A 19,710-nucleotide genomic window follows, 5' to 3' on the forward strand; every position below is an offset into this window, starting at 1 on the left:
AGAGAATGGTCGAGCATGACTGCCGAACTCAAACAGAATAGTCAGTATGAGACAATGCTTTTACTCTTAAACACCTAGTCTCTCCTTTCCCCTCTCATTTTATGGCCACTTAGATTTATCACAGAGAACGATTAAGATTTTGTTGGATAATCCAGACACACAAACACACACAAACGATGGTGTGAAGGTGATCTGGATGTCCATCAGCGGCAAAGCAGCTGGATAGAGGAGAAGTGTGATAAGGAATCAGGCTTCTGTTCAATAATGGCTTTAAATATCGACCAGTACTACACACCATCAACAAGGGAGCTGAGAGCGGGATAAGCTGCTTTAAATGACTGATAATCCCAAGTGTACGGCCTCTCTGATGAAGTAGTGAGGCTTTCTTATATACGCATAGCAAAAATCTGAATGGACACTATATAGCTGAAGTCCCATTTAGTTGATGTGTACTTTCAATGTTGTAAAGTATATTATTAAGTATTAAACTGATAGAGTTAAATATTGGAGATGTAAATTAAATTTCAATTGTATTTACCTACAGTCTCATACATACATACATGCATACATATATGTGTGTATATATAGATAAAATGAAAATAACCAACACGATAAAACGCAATAAAAACACGATAAGTAAACGAATAAAAACTTTTTTGAAAATGTAAGAAAACAGTGTTTTTTCAAATAAACTCTTCATTTAGAATTTTTTTTATATTCTCTGGTGGTTTCATTTGTGGAGGAGTTGATTTGAAAAAGCCTTTAAGGCTTTAATTAATATTCATAATATTCATGCGTTATAACACTACAGCTGAATGACGTCCCAATCAGCTAAAACAGCTCTTTTATTTCAAAACATTTTCCAGCACCGCTGATGGCTACCGAGAGTAATTTTGTGACTCTGTATATTCTGGCCGTTGTGATAGAGTTCCTGTGCTGAAGGTTATAGGTGATGTTTGTCTGAAGAAGTTAATCTGCATGAGTCACCACCTTCAATGGCCCGAGGATGCTTTGTGAGAGAAGCACATCGACCTTCATGGATCACAGAAGGTCACTCTACAGTGCCGTGAATTACTAAGGTTAAATTAATCATTCGACTGTGCATTGTCAGGCATTGAAACCCCTAGTGACATCTCTCCGGCATCACCACACAGATGTTCGACCTCTAGATGCCGAAGTGTTTTCCCAGCACATGCTGTTCTAGTCACTCCCCTTGGGGTCAACTGCTTAATTACCCTTCCTGATCCCCTGCCTAATTATCTGTTTTCATCTAATTTAAAGTCTCTATTTAAGTAGAATCTAAATCGATTACCTATTTCCAACACAAAATGTTAGCTAGCCAAGGGCAAACCTTGAGGCAGCCCATCAGGCCATCATAGTTTGCTCAACCACCTTCTAACCATCTCTGTATTGCTATAAAGTTGCATCAGGGCTGTCAGAGCTCAGCAAGGTTACCTGTAGGTTGTGGAGACGTTCTGGTCGAGGCGGTCGGTGTGGGACTAGCTTGGTGCCCGTTCCAGATGTTTCCTCATATTCCCACCAAAACATTTCACAAATACGACACACGCATGTAAAAAAGAAACTATTCCTTGATAAACTGCTTCACTAATTAACCCACAAGGTTGCTAATTAATATTCTGTGCGCTCCAAATGGATGTTAATGCAGATAGACTGGTCACACTTGGCAGGAAATAAGCGCATGCTATGGGTACGCATGCATGAAATCCATTGCAAAGTGGTGTATCACTTTATTGCATGAATATTCATTGAGTGGATTGGCTCAGAGTAGTTTTCAGTCAAAAAGACACAGGATGAGAAGGTTCATTAGGACTCGTACTGCTTATCATGGATGAACGTGTGTGTGTGAGAGAGAAAGAACTGCTTAATGTAAATAGAACCGTCACACTTGACAGAAAATATGCTGAACGCATGCATACTAAGCATCACTGCAAAGTAGTATCACTAAATTGTATAAATATTCATGAAGTGCATCAGGTTTAAGTATTTGTGATTATGTCAGTCAAACAGAAAATAGAACTGTACTGAATATTCAAATGAGAAGGCGGAGTTTACTGATAGTGTATGTGTGAACTAAACATGGCTATTTTTGAACGTTATCAGCTTTATGAATTATTCAGCAGTTCTGGACATCTGTTCTTCAGCCTGCCTTTCATTTCAGCGTTCTCAAAACCCAGAAACCTACTGCAGCCACCATAGATGGAGTCCACACATTGGCAGAGCACATTTCAAATCTCATCAGACTCTTTTCCGAAATATGACACGTTTCTGAATGCTTAATTGACTTAAACGGTATATATGATTGTGTCCTAAAGAGTGAAAATGAATATAGTCATTTCTAGGGATAGGATATTATTTTTTAATTTTGGATGCATCAGTATTAAAATTCTGCCTGATAACAGTTAGCAGGTAATAATTTTTTGTGTTAAAAGGAATCCCAAACATCAAAATTAAATATTGAATATTGGCTGAAGATGAACAATGCTACAATGAAAACTATCAGGACTACCTGCATATCGTGCATACATCCTTAGTTGTCATTTTATTTTATGTTTTTGTAGTACAATTTGTAGATACCAGTTCAATGTAAAGATCAGATTTGATTTGATGCATAATTTATGTGTGTGTGCATATGTGTGTGTGTGTGTAAAATATATACATATAAAATATAAAAAATATTTTATTTTCTAGCATTTTCTCATATCTTGGCATTGACTGTTTATGTCAACAAAATTAGACATTCATATCATACCAGAAGCATGTGCATCTGCAAATAAATATGTATGATCATGCATGCAAAATGAGTTTGTGCATAAATAAACACTCAGGAGAACTTCAACATGGCCTTGAAGGGCTTTGAGGGTGCAGCTAATGAGCAGAGCCCAGAAACATTACTAAGCTTGGACAAGCATCTGCCATAGGGCCCACAGGGTGAGACTGAAGTGGCTCATGAAGTAGTAGGAAGCTTAAACCTGTGTTATTGGCCTGACATCTTGATGTAGGTCGACAGAACAGATATGTTTTTTCAAGGGATTAGTGCTACAAGACACACAAAGGTTAAGGCACACTTCTGACGCTGAGGTGCTATGTTAGTAATTGAAATGTTTGATCTGTGGCCATCCGAGAAGAAAAGGATGTGCTCCGTTTTGAAGTGTGATCGTTTCATTCTGAATGCCACTAGTGGAGAACAAGACATCCTGGAGCATGACGGGTTATAGCTTGCACATCAGCCTGGATGAAGGATGATAGCATTTTATAAACTGCTTCTATGGTGTTCTGGGTGTTTGCTGGTCAAAAAACCACATTCCTTAAAATCTATGATTTTCCTGAGTGAGTGAGTCAATGTCAGTTTGCTGCACGTTTGTTTTATCATCTGTCATTTCTTTAGAAACTTTAAGAGCACAGCAGCCCATATGATTTGAGGTATCATTTAGTGCGGGATGAGCTACATGGTGCATTTTAGTACTTAGCAATTTGTTCTAAATGTGTGGTGGGATTTATGAACTGTGTATATATTTTTATGCTTTCTGCACCCTGATGAATAATGAATTTTGTTAGAGTGTTTTATTTAATGCTGCCTATTAAAATTAAGTGTCAGTGTTTGTCTTGTGCACCAAATGAATGGGCTGTGCATTTGTGTTTCGTTTGTAGATGGCTGAATTTGCATAGTAGTGTGTTTAGTGTCTAATTTTCAGAAATGGTTACCAGAAAGCAACTGTTCGATCCCAGTAAGGATGTGCCTTAGAGAAAGACACTTAACCTCGGGGTCCAAAATTAATTAGTCAACTATATATATATATATATATATATATATATATATATATGACTAAATAATTAAATATTAATGTATTTTTAAATGTTATTTATTTCTGTGATCCTAAGCTGAATTTTCAGCATCACTATTCCAGTCTTTACTGATCCATGAATGATGAATAGAAAGCCTACCAAAAAAGCATTTAGGCTGTTTGAAATATCTTTGTAACTATGTAAATATATAAATAATATATCATAACCCAAGCCATTTTAACTGTAATATAAGTTTATTAAGTTATAACAATCATCATCTGACCTTAGCTGATGCAATTCAAATAAAATACAATTTAATGAAAAATAAAAGCACTGAACTTTTATTTTCTTCATGCTGAATGATCCAATGATCTTCTGTGTATCAGAAAAAAAAAAAAGTTCATTTAATCTACTTTTATTGCCACTTATAGTGGTAAAGCCAATTGTGGACCGATATCACATAAATTTGTGAAAACTATACTTTTATATTCTCAGGAAGAGGCCTTTTCCTTCCTGGCTTAGCACTTACTGTTTATGTGATTCTGAGGCTTTTTCGTTCCTGATCCTATCTGTTCTCCAATTTCAAGCTGTGAGTTTTCTGATAATACGGTGCATTAATCACACAAACACGCATTCAGACGTCTCGCTCCTTGCTTTACCACACAGTCATTCTGATGTTTCCCGACAGCGGATGGCACAGCGGCCACACTACAGTGCCGGTGCCTGTCAGGTAGATGCACGCAAGAAATCAGAACATAAAACCTACTAAATGACAGCGAGTGGTCTGCGGGCTCTCCGCCGCTGAACGTGACACTCCAGTCAGAGCTGTAACAAATAGGGCTATTATTTAGCTATCAATTCTCTGGAGCTGATGTCAGCTCATTTCAGGATCCTGTGCCATCAGTTTGGGCGAGAGACAGGTACTCGTTGATCATGTCAGGATGTTTCACATGGTTCGTGATCACTAATGTAGAGATGACCAATGTGACAAAGAAGCTGTCTTCACTATCCTGTGTCTTATTTGTTTGTCTCCTCGCTGATTCTTAAGAGACTGGACGAAACATGCAACACGTTTGGCATTCGTTTGAACACCATTTCCATTTTGATATTCATTAGAGCTAATCATTAATGCTCTTTACACAAATGTACTAATTTATCTTATTTACAGTTCAGTGTACTAATCAGAATTAATCGCATCCAAAATGAATAATATATGTATGTGTGCTTTGTATATTTAACATGTAAATTATTTGAATATAAATATAGACATGTCAGTATTTTTAAAATATGCATGTGTGTGTATGTATATGTATATATATATATATATATATATATATATATATATATATATATATATATTTATCACAAAAACATTTTAAATTGAATTTAAATTTATCATTTTGATGAAATAGTTTGAAGTATAGGTGATACTTTTTTATCTGTTTTATGTAACGTTTTTAATGCATTGATTATGCTTTGTCATTATGTGCTTATGCGTACATTATGAATGCCTTTATAATGCATTATGCATGAAGGCTTTGATAGTTAACAAAATGTTTAAATGATTTCCATTTTTCCATGACTTCCACGTTTTTTTTATTTTGTGCTGCAATCTTTGCACATATTTTATAAAAAAGTAAGAAATATCTTTGTTTTTAAAAGAATAGTCTTATGCTTGCCAAGGCTGCACTTATTTGTGAAAAAATGCATTCAAAAACTGTGCAACTGTTATTACAATATAATGTTGTTGTTTTTTAATGTTATGGCACAATGTTATGGTACAAAAAGTACCCCAAACTTTTTATACATATATCCATATGGTTTCTTTTCTGCTGACTAGAGTACATTCACGGTTTTGTGTCTTAATCGTCACTGCTGAATGTTTGGCTGTGTTCCCCTAGAGGACTTGGTCATTTATTTCACGGCTCTCAGGAAAATTGTAAATGAAATGTTGAGTCGTCGTAAATGGGTTTCTTTATAAAATGGAGATTTGCTGAAAGAGGCACACAGGTTTCAAAGCTCATTTAACTTTTCTTATGTGGGAGAGTTTGTGTGAGGTGTTGTGCATTGTGATATGCATACTAATGATAAAAAGTTTCCCTTATTTTCTTGGGTGGTATTATAGAGAGATGCTTGGAGATATGGCATTGTCTGTAAATGAAATTCATCCTTTGTCTGTCTCCTACAGATTTGGACCTTCGGTATTTCTGGAGCTGGAGTTCTTTTGAGGACTATCTGATGTTCTGCTTTGCCTTCACGCTGCTGTGTGCTTTCGTAACGTTCCTCTTTCTGGACTGGGTCCTATTTGTGGAGGCCCTGGGCTCTTTGGCCGTAATGTTTGAAGCCATGTTGGGACTGCCTCAGCTGCTGCAGAACTACAACAACCGCTCCACCCGAGGCATGAGGTAAACAAGGCCCAAGCTGTTATTGATTGTTTTTAATTTGTCTTTTTTATTACATAACATCACAAACTTGCCAAGCAAAAAATGCAATCCCAATGTTGACTCAATGCACGATACATCAGTACCATATCACTTATCAGCTGATATTTGAAGTCAGTTATTACTATTTGTTTTAATTGTTCGTGCTTATATTTTTACATTTGCATTTAAATTAAGTGAGCATTAGATTACAGTAACACTTGTTCAATTCACTTCATTACTTATAATTTAAAAATCGCAAATGAATCTAAGAATGAATTAAATGATGAACATTTTTCGTAGCATGCATTATAAAGTTATGATGCTTAAAGAAATATTTCACTTAAAAACGAACCTTAGGTCATCAAAGATGTAGATGGGTTTGTTTCTTCATCAGAAGATATTTGGTGAAATGTATCATCACAGTCTCACCAATGGATCCTCTGCAGTGAATGGGTGCCGTCAGAATGAGTCCAAAATGGCTAAAAACATTAGTAAGCCACACAAACATGTTTTTGATGGCACCCATTTACTGCATAGGATCCATTGTTGAGCAAATGGTGCAAATGTCAAATTTTTCCAAATTTATTCTGATTAAGACAAAGGACATCAGTGGAAACAATTAATTTAGTTAAATATTTTGTTTTTGGTTTAACTTTTCCTTTAACTGTGGAAACTTCAGCATTAAAAAAAAGATTATTTTAACAGGTAATTTTCATTGTTTTATATGTAGATTAATTAAACAAATAAAATTGTATGTTCATGTGTGTAATTTCCCATGTAACGTTCAACATATATACCCTGTGCCTCACAAACAAGTTAATGTGTGCCGCCCCACCATGACAGGTAGATGGTGAGAAGGTTAAATTCACACACAGTAATTGTTTGCAGGACATGCTTCACCCGAGACATTACTCATTAAAGACACGTAATGATGATAATTAATTTTAGACAGCTAATGAGCTTGTTAATTCATGTTATAGCCCACTCCGCTCGAGTCTGAAGACTCCTTGGTGAAACAAAGTTGACCTTAGTGGTACTTTTTGAAAAAGAAAAAAAAAAAAAAAGCCCAGAATGAGCACCAGAGAGAATCCAGAGTAAAGCTAATATCTTTAGCCTCGGGCTTCAGTCAGAATAATAATCACAGCTCAATATCAGCCCCACTTCAGCTGAAGCCAGCTCTTTTTCCCCTCTTTTTATTTAAAAAAAAAAAAAAAAAAAAAAAAAAAAAAGGAAAAAGCCCTTCATCTCGTGGTCTGCTCCACAAAACTCTGTGTGACACACGCTCCAGGCTCTCCTTTATGAGCCAAATTAAACATTGTGAGCACAGTTCAGGCTGAGAGAGGGGAAATGGGAGCTAATGTAAATGGCATTTCTCCAGAAATCCATCTTTTTATGAACACAATGAATGTGTCACTGCCATAACATGTAGTGTGTAATGCATTTGCCCTTGATGTGATTTCAGACTGTCTGCAGGCGTCGACGGCCCTCGACCGATCACTGCACTGACATCTGTGTTTCTTTGCCTATGCGAGTGAATTTATTATTATTGCGAAGTCTTTGGAGACATGGCTCAGTGTGTATTTAAAGCCATCCTTCAACATCCATGAGTGGAAAATATCTGTCACCAAGTCAGCACTGCAGTGTTTGTGTGTGTATACAGTATACTTTGTTCATATATCCGCATATAAATATTTTAAACCTAACAAGGTTCCACACAAACTTTTATTTAAAAAAAACTATAATATTTTACTCAGGTTTTACACATTGCATTTGTGTTCCGTCTGTAATTAAGTTTCAGTACTCATAATATCAGACTCATAATATAATAAGCAGACTACTAAATGGCTCTTTGGGTTAAAGTTAAAATTAGTTATGTGCAATTAACTATTTTATCCAACATATGTCCAACACATATCGAAGCTTACATGCTATAAGCAAACTGTTGAAGTTGAATTTAGGTTAAGTGTTCACATGAGAAATGCTTCTGTCGGTGTAGAGTGTTACAAATTGATCTCTTATGAGGTCCTATTACAGTTCATATGCTACCTTAGAAGGCAGCTCACTATGCTTTGGGAAATTAGCCTATGTGCTTTCACTGAATAGAAAAGAATAGTGGCATTTTTTTCAAACATCTGTTTCAGTGAAGAAAAAGTACATTTAAGCACATTTAAAACAAAATGATGGTGTGGACATGGTGACAGTTGTCATTTTAGGTTAAACACTACTATTTTGATAGTCCACTTTAAACATTCTACTAACTATAAGTAACTTTGTAACTACATGTCAACTAATTATCATTCATTTGCAACTGCACGTCCACTAACTCTCAGAGTAGACTGTTAGGGTAGGTTTAGGGTTAGCAGAATAAGTTGACATATACTTGCAGAATTTCTGATAGTCAGTATGTTGTGAACTCACCAAAATAAATCGTTAGAAGTCATTGAGCAGATTGTCTACTAATACTATTGACTACTAGTAGACATGTAGTTGCAAAGTGACTTACTGTTACTAGAATGTCTAAAGTGGACTATTGCAATAAACTGCTACTAATACTTCTTGTATATATGTAAACACTGTAACAATATATTCTAAAAATCCCAACCCAGCCTTACTGGAAAAACATGCTTGTGGCAACAGTTCTGCAATATTATATTTGCCTCTGGCAGGTTAATAGTTCCAGTGTTCTCCAAAGAGATAAATATGAAACTAGCAATGTTTTATCACATTGACTTAAAATACGTTTGAAAATAATGTACCATACACACTAAGCCTAACTGAGATAAAAACACATGCAACAATCGTACCATTTAGGTTGCTTGTACTTTGAGCTCTTATATCTTGATTGTTGTTTTACGGTGTGTAGTGCTACCGAGCTAATTTAAATTTTAAGGTCATAACATAGTATTGAGCAATCATACTTAATTCTTTTTAACACTTTATCTGTCTATCTAAACACTTTGTGAAATGTTTTTGGTAGTTTGTTTGATATGGAAACTGGAGTATATTGTATATGCAGGATTTTTTTTTGCAGTATTGCAAAAATATCAGTATAAGCACTTTTTTGGTTTTAAAATGCTATCTTTGCAGCTCACTAGGTTGTGGAGCAGAGCTTGTGTTTGTGTTGCTGTGCCCTTGTAGAGTGAGTTTTATGAGGTATTGTGATAGACTCCACATCAGTACCTGTAGCAATGACACATGCAGAACTGTCTTTACCAAGACCAACCATCCATACCCTCCTACCGTCCTTAATACGGGCCAGTGAAGCTAGGAGGGTCCAACGCTGTGCCCTTGAGCCAGACATTTATTGAACCTGAAAGATTTAAATGGCCCATCTCCCCTTTCTCTTCTCTGAAAGCTCCCATGTCTCGTTGACCTTCTTTCTCCTCGTTTGAACTTCTCGTTGATTCTGTGTCCACTTCTGCTGCTGTTTAAATTCATGTTGCTCTGGTAGAAACACAGATGTAAGAACAGGATGAAGTGAGGAACAGCAGGGCAATGCGTGTCTTAGACTGTGACTGACATTAATGGACCGGGTATCCAGCAACACGCTGACTCCCTTCTCCCATGAGGCTTTACTCCATTTTTCAAGTTCTGAAAGGCCCTCAAAATTCTTGACAGGGGCTTTTTTTAGTGTGTTCGCATTGTATTTTTGCAGTAATTGATTCCTGATCTTTTTCATTTCAGACTGTGGACCCTGAGGGCTCTGTTGACACATGTGAGCAAAAGGAGCTCAACCTATTTTATCTAAAAAAAATATATATATATTTTTTTGATTCTCACACTATTGTGTGTGCGTATCTCACAACCACATTTACCTTGGACTGCTAGCTTTAGACTGTTTGATGATGGTTCTAATTATAGAGACTTAACGAACCATTGAGTCTCACCCCGTTAACCCCTTTTTTCTTCAGCATAGTCTCCAGCACAGATTCACACTCATTATCCTCAATTTGAAACATCTTGTCTGATACAAGCAAAGACCTTAGATGCAGGCAGTTGGAGTAAAGGGCCATTCACAGCAAGACTGATACTGATAACTCTAACTATAAAGTTTAAATAATCATAATTAGAATGGAAGCCCATACCACTCCGTAACATTAACATTTAGGAATTTAATATTGCCACTATTTATTATTCTTGGTGTAAATATAACCTTTCTGATTTTCCAATACTTTTCATGATGTGCCGTTTACCAAAAGTAGTATGCAGATAAAGGTAAAACAGAACAGCATCCATAATTCAATATATTTTCAATAATGGCATCAGTGTCATTTCAATGAAAATATGAGTCTAAGGTAGATTTTCAACACAATGGTAAACTGAGATTTTAGATTTTTATTTTTGCTTGCACTTGATGCATATGTCATTGCATTTCTCCATTACTTCCAACAAAAAACAAATAATTTCAACAAATAATCTGCAACATTGTAAGATTGAAAAAGAAACAGTAATTAAGAGGCATTTCCATGCATTCCTTCAATTAATTCAAAATTACTGTATATATTTTAATTCTAATTGAATAATTCCCAAGTACTCAGATTGCTCAGCAAGCATCACTGTGCTGTCTCTGTCTTCCACCTGCCGTCTCTCTTCTCTCAGTCTCCACAGGAGCTCTAAAATGTTAAAAAGTTAACAAAAAAAAAGTTTAGGCCACTCAGCTCTCATGTCAGGAGAGACCAGTTTCTGGGGTTTAGGCTCCATGCTAAGTCAAGAGCGTAGTTAGCATCAGGACCCTGCTGTGTTGATGAAGCCGAGTGCGCTGTAATCTTTCTCCCTAACAAGCAGAGACATGCAGTCAGATTCTCCCATGAGGCTGAGCTTCGCCATGGGCCTCGCTGCTCACACAGAGCCCTGATCGGCCCTGATTACCCCTGGGAGTTTCACGCTCATAAGAAACATTTCCCATATTTATAAAAAATAAGGAAGCAGTGGATATAACTTAGCTATACAGGGTATCTGGGGAGAGGAAAGTGTCCTCGCTAGCATAGATGCAGTTCTGATTTGTTGTGGCTGCTGTTATGACAACTGGTGGGAGCTATTTGTCTTTCTGTGGTCTGTTTGTGCATGTGATCTACCTTTTATTTGCTTCGAATGGTGCTCAGTGATACACCCAGGTGGCAAAAACTCGTTTATCATAGCTAGCGAAGCAAAATCTATGAAAATGGACACAAGCAGAGGAAAAGAAATGCTTTATTAGCCGAAAACAAGGCAACAAAACTGAGGGATGCCATTTCGTTTTCTTACTTGCCAACAAGCTATTATATGTTTAGAATGTAATACTAGAAATCATACACTGTATTGTACACACAGTTATTTAAAAAAATCAATATGTGAAAGATACTGAATGATAATTTTTTTTAAACTTTAAGTATTCCATTGTTGTTACATTTTGCTGTTAATTTGTACTTTCAGTATTGATATTGTATGATTAATCCTGTTTTGTGTTATAATTTAGTCCAAAAAAATAATCAAGTAAATCAAGTGTAAAAAATAAAGTAAATGTATTAGACTAATACTTGTTTTCTTGTATACATTTTGAATCAATTTATTATATATCTTACCCCACTGGGATAATTTTCTTTTTTTCCTGTTTTAATCATTCAATATATCTAAAAATAAGTCTTATATTTGCTTTTCAAGTAAATCTGTCTAGTTTTAGGGTCTTTATTAAATCATTGTATTGCAAACCAAGTGAAAATAATAATATAAAAATCTATTCCAGTGATGACAATTCTTTATTTACCATATATATATATATATATATATATATATATATATATATATATATATATATATATATATATATATATATATATATATATATATATATATATATATATATATGTATATATGTGTATATATATATATATATATATATATATATATATATATATATATATATATATATGTATATATATATATGTATATATGTATATATATATATATATATATATATATATATATATATATATATATATATATATATATATATATATATATATATATATATATATATATATATATATATATATATATATATATATATATATATATATATATATACATTTTGTTTTGTTTTATGTATTTGCATACTTTTGACTCATTTAATGCATTTTTGCAGAATAAAGGTATTAGCTATTTTCAAAAAATAATAATAATAATAATTGTTACTGAGCCCAAGTTTGAATGGTAGTGTAGCACAGTTATTTCCTGCATATAAAAAACACTGTATAGGGATCCACAATGCTAAAAAAGCCAATAAAACCCAACCTAACAAGCTGCAATCTGAATTATTTCAATGCTATGGCCGATAATAGCACAAATTATAAAAATCTTATACCTAAAAAACTAAATAACCAATATGGGCCCCTACTGATAAATTTTCCATCACGGCTGATAAACTGTTGTAAATATATTTTGCATCCCTAATATGGTATTGAGAGTTCATGATTCATACTTCAGAAATAGTAGTATTCTGTCCTAAACATAGCCATTTGATAGACTTTCTAATACCTGAAAGTAATATTACACCCCACACATACTAGCTAGGTATGTCTCGACACATTTCAATCTTTGAGCTGCTATCGCTTAGAGGCACGCAAACATAAAGAACTTTATCAGTAGAGTTGTTGCCCTCACGGTTGTTGGCTGTCATGTCTGGGTTAATTAGAGAAGAAAAAGCCATTGGAGTGGATTCCCACATGACCTAAGGTGAGCTGAGGTATGCCAGCATCCTGCACAGTCCCCATTGATCAGACTGAGTCTTGTGATTGAATTAGAGGAGCCGCTAGCAGCCACGGCTTGCCAGGACCAGTACCGCAACAGAATTATTCACATTCCCTCCAGGGCAAAGCAACACGGAGGAGGGGGTGAGGAACAAGAAAAATACAAGAGAGCAGAGTGCCAGCGTTCTGGAGGGAACGAAAGAGAAAACCATCGTTTTTTCTGGTTGACGTGCCAATTTGTATGACATTAGCATCGCTTTTAATGGTTTTGTGTATACAGAAGTAGAAATATATCATGGGGGAGGTTATAATGTCCAACTCTACTGATTTAAAGGCCGTTTAAACACATCACTTCCATCCAAAGCACGTCACAGATGCGCTGAATGTATTTTCTGACTGTTTTCATTGGCTAAGCTTTGTTTGTACGACAGTGATCTGTGTGAGCTTGTTTGGCTGCCATATGTTGGAGAAACATAATTTGATTCGAGGCCTTTAATGTCTCCATCACTTTTTCTTCTTTGAGGTTTTTCTGTGGATTTTCTCTTTTTATGTGTGTGTGTGATGGAGACTGATCTGTTTTAGGAAGTGTGCAAACTGTGTTGTGCTGGAGCCGGATGGATCGATCTGCATACATATTTCATAATCTTTTTTGTTGAGGATGGCCTGTCTTTTCTCTCACCGACCATTTGAATTCACCCGTCTTGAAATGTGAAAAGTTTTCAAGAGCTCACTTTACAGCCCTTCAGTCGTTCATACAGTTGCTTTCCCTGAAGGATTTTTTTAGGTTTTGTTTTCGCTTGTTTTTGTCTTTCCGTGGGTGAAGACCGACTAGATGCGCAACAAGTTTCTGTTTCTCTTCGGTCCCTTTGTGGACATTTGTAGTGAGTTAGGGTCTTTATAAGAGAGTTCTGGTGCCTCTTTCAGAGGTTACTCACTGGTCACGGTTTATCGCTCCATCGATGTGAATTCAGTGGAGAGAAACCAGAGAGACGTAGGAAGATGCCACTGTGTCGATACATCTGTCTGGAGCAGATCCTCAGAATGTTGCCCCTTCTTAGATGTCTATGCCAAATGTCAAAACTGAGATCTTTTCAGAAGCCCGGTAGGCTTGTCTTGCGTATTATATGCCTGGTGTCTCTGGCCTCCAGTAGACAGACCTTTTAACTATTAACATGAAGTCTGCTTCACCAGACCAACAGACCAGTCGTACAAGAAATGTTTGGTATCGTTCTATCTATTTTTCTAATTACTATTCCATTTGTCCGCTGGTATATCTGTTGTTCTTTCTGTCATTCTGCATATAATTGCAGCTATCATTCCATATGTATATGATATCTATCTATTTATATATCTGTCTGTCTGTCTGTCTATCATTCATTTGTTGTTTTATCATTCTGTCGTTTGTTCTGTTGTTCTATCTGCCTTTCTATCTGTCCATCTGTCATTCGCTTGCTCGTTTGTTCGTTCATCCGTTTGTTCCATCATTCTATTTATCTATCTATTGTTCTGTCATTCTGTCCATCTTATCATTCTGTCAATCAAACATTTCATTGTTGTATCACTCTTTATCACTCTTCCATCCGTCTATTGTCTGTTATATTTATTTTATTTTTTAAGTTTTATGTTTTGTGTTTCTGTCATTCTATATATTTTTTCAGTTTTTACATGATTCTATCATTCTATTTGTTTCTATCATTACATATTTTATTCTATATTTTTAATTCTCTGTTCTTTTATCTGACACAAACCCATTAATAGTTTTTCCTAGAATTTAATCACTCTGCTGTTCTTTCTATCATTTTATCATTCTCCCTGTTGTTTCATTGTCTATCACTTTTTGTTCTTTCAGTGTTCTTTTCATAATTCTGACATTTTCATTTTGTCTGTTGTTCTAGTGATCGTTCCGTTTATCCATCCTTCTCTGTGTTCTAACCCCCTTTTCTTCATTCTATATGTCTGCTCTTAACTTTTCACTTTTTTGTCTGTTTATGACGGTAACATTCTGTCTCCACTCGTCATTTTCTGTCTGTCCTTTTTTTCATTTTGGCGTTTCTCTCTTTCTAACCTAGCCACATCCCTCTTTCCCCTCAGTGTAGATATGAGTGTCTGGTTGAAGAGGATCAATTGAAGGCTTGTCGGGGTTGAGTGCAGGGCTGTTCAGTGTGGACTGGGAGTGCTGTAACCATGGCCTCAGTTCTCCTAATCAATGCAATAATCACTTCTACCTCTCTCACAGGCCCTGAAGCACTGCTCACTGTTTGCAGAGCATTTCTTTCATCTGCTGTCAATCCGCATAGGGCTCGGAGGAGAAAGGGAGCAGGGAAAAAGATAGCGGTTTGTTTTTGTGAGCGAGAAAGGGCGTGTTTGTTTGAATGAATGTTTAGGAACAATTGAAAGAGTTTGTGTTCTCTGGGCGGAAGATGGAGAACCGTTAAGTGTTTTTTTGTTTTTTTTTTATTGTGGAGTCATTGTTATCATTGCTCTTGTACGGATGACCCACCCCCTTTAATTACCTCATTAATGTTTCATCCCCATTAATGATGTTTGAAGATGGTCTCTAGAGTAAACTAATGCAAAAGGCGAATGAAGGAGGAGAGGAACTTTGAGTTCAGACATAGAGGACACATTTCCTTTTAAAGCACATTAGGCAGGATGTTTTAATGGAGATTTCCAGCTTATGAAAGATTTTTTAAATGTAAAAAAGTTTCAATTCAAAATGTGTCCTATTGGCAAGTTTATTGTTATACCTCGTTCACCTCCATGACACTTTTTTAGGTTGTTTGAAGTACCAACAATCAGCGTTTTGTGGACAAAGTGCTCCAGGTCTCTGAAGATATAGATGTTAATCTATTTGATTTATTAGGGCAGTGTCCATAACAGGACATTTTAGCACTGAGAGTCGGATAAATGATGATATTTCACACCGATGTCAGCGAATATCGCGTCACCTGCCAGCAGATGTTCCTACACTCTCATTCACAATCTTCCTGTGACACCAAAACAGGGTGATAAGGAAGAACATAATGCACAATAATCAATGTCATGTTGAGATGGGTGGGTTTGTAACATCAAGAAGACAGCTATCAAGAATGGACCATTTCATTACTGTAGATCTCTGCTTCTGCTGCCCCACGTTGTGGGAAAGACTCATTTCTCTTGTCGAGGCAATTGCCATGAGCATGAAAAGTCCAATGTTCATTCCTCTCTGTCTGTGACAGCTGATGTATAGCCTGTACTCATCTTTAGACCACCTTTTCCCTCTTTACACTTGAATGAAGTGAATGAACTCATTCAGCATAAATACCGCTGAAAATGCAGTGTCTGTCCTTGGTTGCCTCTTGGAAGTTTTAAACTTTTTTTTAAAAGGGGCAAGGATTGACATTTAAAAAATACTGTGCTTTGGTGATACCCCAAGCATCCTGATGGCTCAGTCTGTGTCCCAGGATGCACTGTTCTCCCATCTCTTAACCTCACAAGGTCAAATTGACATTTAAATTTATATTTTCTGCATATAATGCATAAATGTATCTATTTATAGCTATACCTTAGAGATAGGAAAATTACCCCATGATTTGCTCACTCTCAAGCCATCCTTAATGTATATAACTTTCTTCTTCCAGACGAATATATAGTTATAATAAAAATGTGCTGGTTCCTCCAAGCTTTATAATGGTAGTGAATGGGAGTCAAGATTTCAAAGCCAAAAAACTCTGGGCTTTAAAAATGAATACTCTGATTGCATTCATCTGAAACAATAAAGTCATATACATCTATAATTTGATAATTGGAGTCTACCAGTTTTCTCAACCCTTCACAATTTTATAGAAATTTGTATAAATAATTGCATCCATCCTCCTGTAGATTCAATTAAGTGTAGCTGAAAGCTTCTCCCCACTGCAGTCAATTGCACATGACTTGGAGACTTGTAAATGTGTGAGATATACAGATGTATGACTTTATCAAGCAGGAGGACAGGACATTGTACAATACATTAGGTTGATGTATTGGTGACGCCTTTAAAAGGTTTTAAATGGGGTTCATTTATCAGAGCTTTATAGCTGAGTGGGATCTTTCCAACTGCTGAGAGACTTTTCATATTTTATATTTATATATATATATATATATATATATATATATATATATATATATATATATATATATATATATATATATATATATATATATATATATTTCTGAATGTTTCAATATAATGTTCTATTTTCTCTGTCTCTCTCCTTTTTTTCAGCATAAAGATGGTGCTTTTATGGACAGCTGGTGACATCTTTAAGACTGCGTATTTCGTGATCAATGAAAGCCCCACTCAGTTCGTGGTCTGTGGTGCAGTACAGATTTTAATTGACATTGCCATTCTGCTCCAGGTGGGCTACTACAGCCAGGACACAAGAATCAAACTGGGCTGAGATCACTACAATAATGATGGTGATCAACACTTCTAATTATGGACATTAAATGTGCTACTTATCTGCAAAACTATGCTTTTATAAAAAAAAAAATATATACACAGGGTTCAAAAGTCTGAAACTGCTAGTGAAAACTGATATTCTTATTAAAGACTTAGTATTCAATTAATAAATTGTTAAAAATAATAAATAGTTTCAATCTGTTGAACCCTGCCGGATTATATATATATATATATATATATATATATATATATATATATATATATATATAAACCATTAAACTGGCCTGACAAATTAATGCCTTTTCACTTTGTTATTGTTTGTATTTTTGCTAGCTTTTGTGAGAGCCTGTATGCTCTTTTATGCAATTTTAGTGCTAGGAAATGCATGTGCCAAATGTATCTGCCACAACCTAGATAACTTTTTTTTTTAGTTCTTTTTCATTTTAAAGCACTTAAATAGTTGTTACTTGCATAGTTGCACACACAAATCCATATTTTAAACAGCAGATTAATGTTACACTTTTAAATCTAAGCCTTCGAGTCAAAACCAGTTGCTGATGAATGATTGCCTAACTTTAATTACCAAACCGTATCAGTGAAAATGCATGAGGCTATGCCATAAATATATAATGCACAACTAATTTATCATGTATGATTGCATTGCAAATGAGAAAAACAGACAGATTTGTTCTGTTTAGTTATCAAAGATCAATAGTCCCTTTTCCCATTAAGGTAGTGCCAGTTTTTTGTAAAATAAGTATTTTTATCCAGGGTTTTTTAATAATAATGTGTAATTTCCAATTAAAAAGCAGTTGCAGTTCATAGTAACCAAACAAAGCCAATGATGGGTATATTGGAGCCAATGGGTTCATAGCTATGTCCTTTAAAGATGACAATGAATACCTCAACCAGTCATATATCGTCCATGTTTATCCATGCATGTCACACCAAGATGAAGGGCAGGCTGCCCACAAATATTGACATTTGGACTGTTTTTATGTCTAAGTTGATGGGGCCGATGAGAAAAAAATGCAGTCACCTCAACTCATGGCTCTGCGGTTGATCAGATATGAGCAGACCTCATCATAAAATAGTTCCACTCTATTAAGTTACCATTCACACCAGCACTGAGTTATGTGCTATTTATCACTTCAAAGAAAAGGTCACTATAACTTTAAATCCCACCATAGAGCCCGGCTGCTCAGGGATGGGTACAGATGTGGCCTTAAAAAAGCACTTTCAGATTCCATCTCAGTTTTGGCTCTGTTTCTCATGTTTAACCGTAGGGATTTCAACATGCCCGTGGACTGTTTAAGCCCATTGGCTCCTTTAGCATTAGTTGATCGTCAAAGTTTAGCCGTTGGTTATTACAGATGGTCACAAAGCCTCAGCTGTTTACTCCCTGCATGGGCAGCTTTATTGGCATTAGCTCTCATTGTGCTAAGACTCTGTGTGTGGTAAATATTTGTTCTGTTGTGCTGTTAACCGACATATCAACATATCTGACCCCAGAAAAGGTCAAAAACACCAACTAATTTAGTCGCGGGATGACTTTGTGTGAGCCCACTTTTTTCCAAAAAAACAATGCATTGCATTAATGCTGTTCTATGCAATACTTATGTTTGAATGTCATATGGAAAAATTATGTACTTTTGAACATTTTAAGTTAATATCGATTGATTAGGTACACTACTGTTCAAAAGTTTGGGGTCATTTTTGATGGCTAATAAAAAAAAATCAGCATTAGAATGATTTCTAATCATGTGATACTGAAGACTGAAATTATAGCTGCTGAAAATGTATAATATAATTTACAATATTCTACCATCCTCACACTTTTGAATGGTTGTGTCCATGATTTTGTTTCACACCAATACACTTTCTAAGAAGAACGATTTATTGGCTCGGGAGACTTACTGGCGGTTGCATTAGTTATGTTTATCAGTTTTCCCATTTTAAAACAGTGAAAATAGAGACAAATTCTACACTTGCTGAAGTATTTTTTACTGAAGTAGGTATTTAGTTTTGTGAGATTTGGTGTTTGAGTTCATATTGTTATTTCTCAGCACAGTTACAGTACAGTTGTTTGATGAAACTTTAAAGGAGACACTCATGAGATTTCTAGAATCTTTTTCAGAAGAAACTTCTGAAAAAGTCTCCATTTTCCCTCCATGTCTAGTAGAAACAGCTGCGATATGAGAGATCTCCTTTCTTTTTTTGCCAGTCATTCAGTGCCTCTCAAAACCTCACTTAAACCAAAAAAAAAAAATTACATCCAAAGACTTTATTTTATCTTTAATAAACAATGGATATGTTTCTATTGTGTCTGTTAATG

General features: G+C 35.5%; 1 protein-coding gene across 5 annotated transcripts in view; it reads left to right on the forward strand.

Annotated features, from left to right (window-relative positions):
- si:dkey-246g23.2 (solute carrier family 66 member 2) overlaps positions 1 to 17,646 on the forward strand; it is a 35,223-nt gene extending 17,577 nt beyond the window's left edge. For 4 of the 5 annotated variants that reach the window (XM_043264172.1, XM_043264174.1, XM_043264175.1 and 1 more), the window contains exons 4-5: positions 5,993 to 6,209; positions 17,199 to 17,646. In XM_043264172.1, coding sequence (XP_043120107.1) covers positions 5,993 to 6,209; positions 17,199 to 17,373 — 392 coding nt within the window. In that variant the 3' untranslated portion in view covers positions 17,374 to 17,646. Of the gene's footprint in view, positions 1 to 5,992; positions 6,210 to 7,689; positions 7,755 to 17,198 lie in introns of all 5 variants that reach the window. The other variant, XM_043264176.1, reaches the window with a different exon arrangement.
- The last annotated feature ends 2,064 nt before the right edge of the window (positions 17,647 to 19,710 follow it).

Source organism: Puntigrus tetrazona, chromosome 18 (assembly GCF_018831695.1).
Source record: "Puntigrus tetrazona isolate hp1 chromosome 18, ASM1883169v1, whole genome shotgun sequence".
Classification (NCBI taxonomy): domain Eukaryota; kingdom Metazoa; phylum Chordata; class Actinopteri; order Cypriniformes; family Cyprinidae; genus Puntigrus; species Puntigrus tetrazona.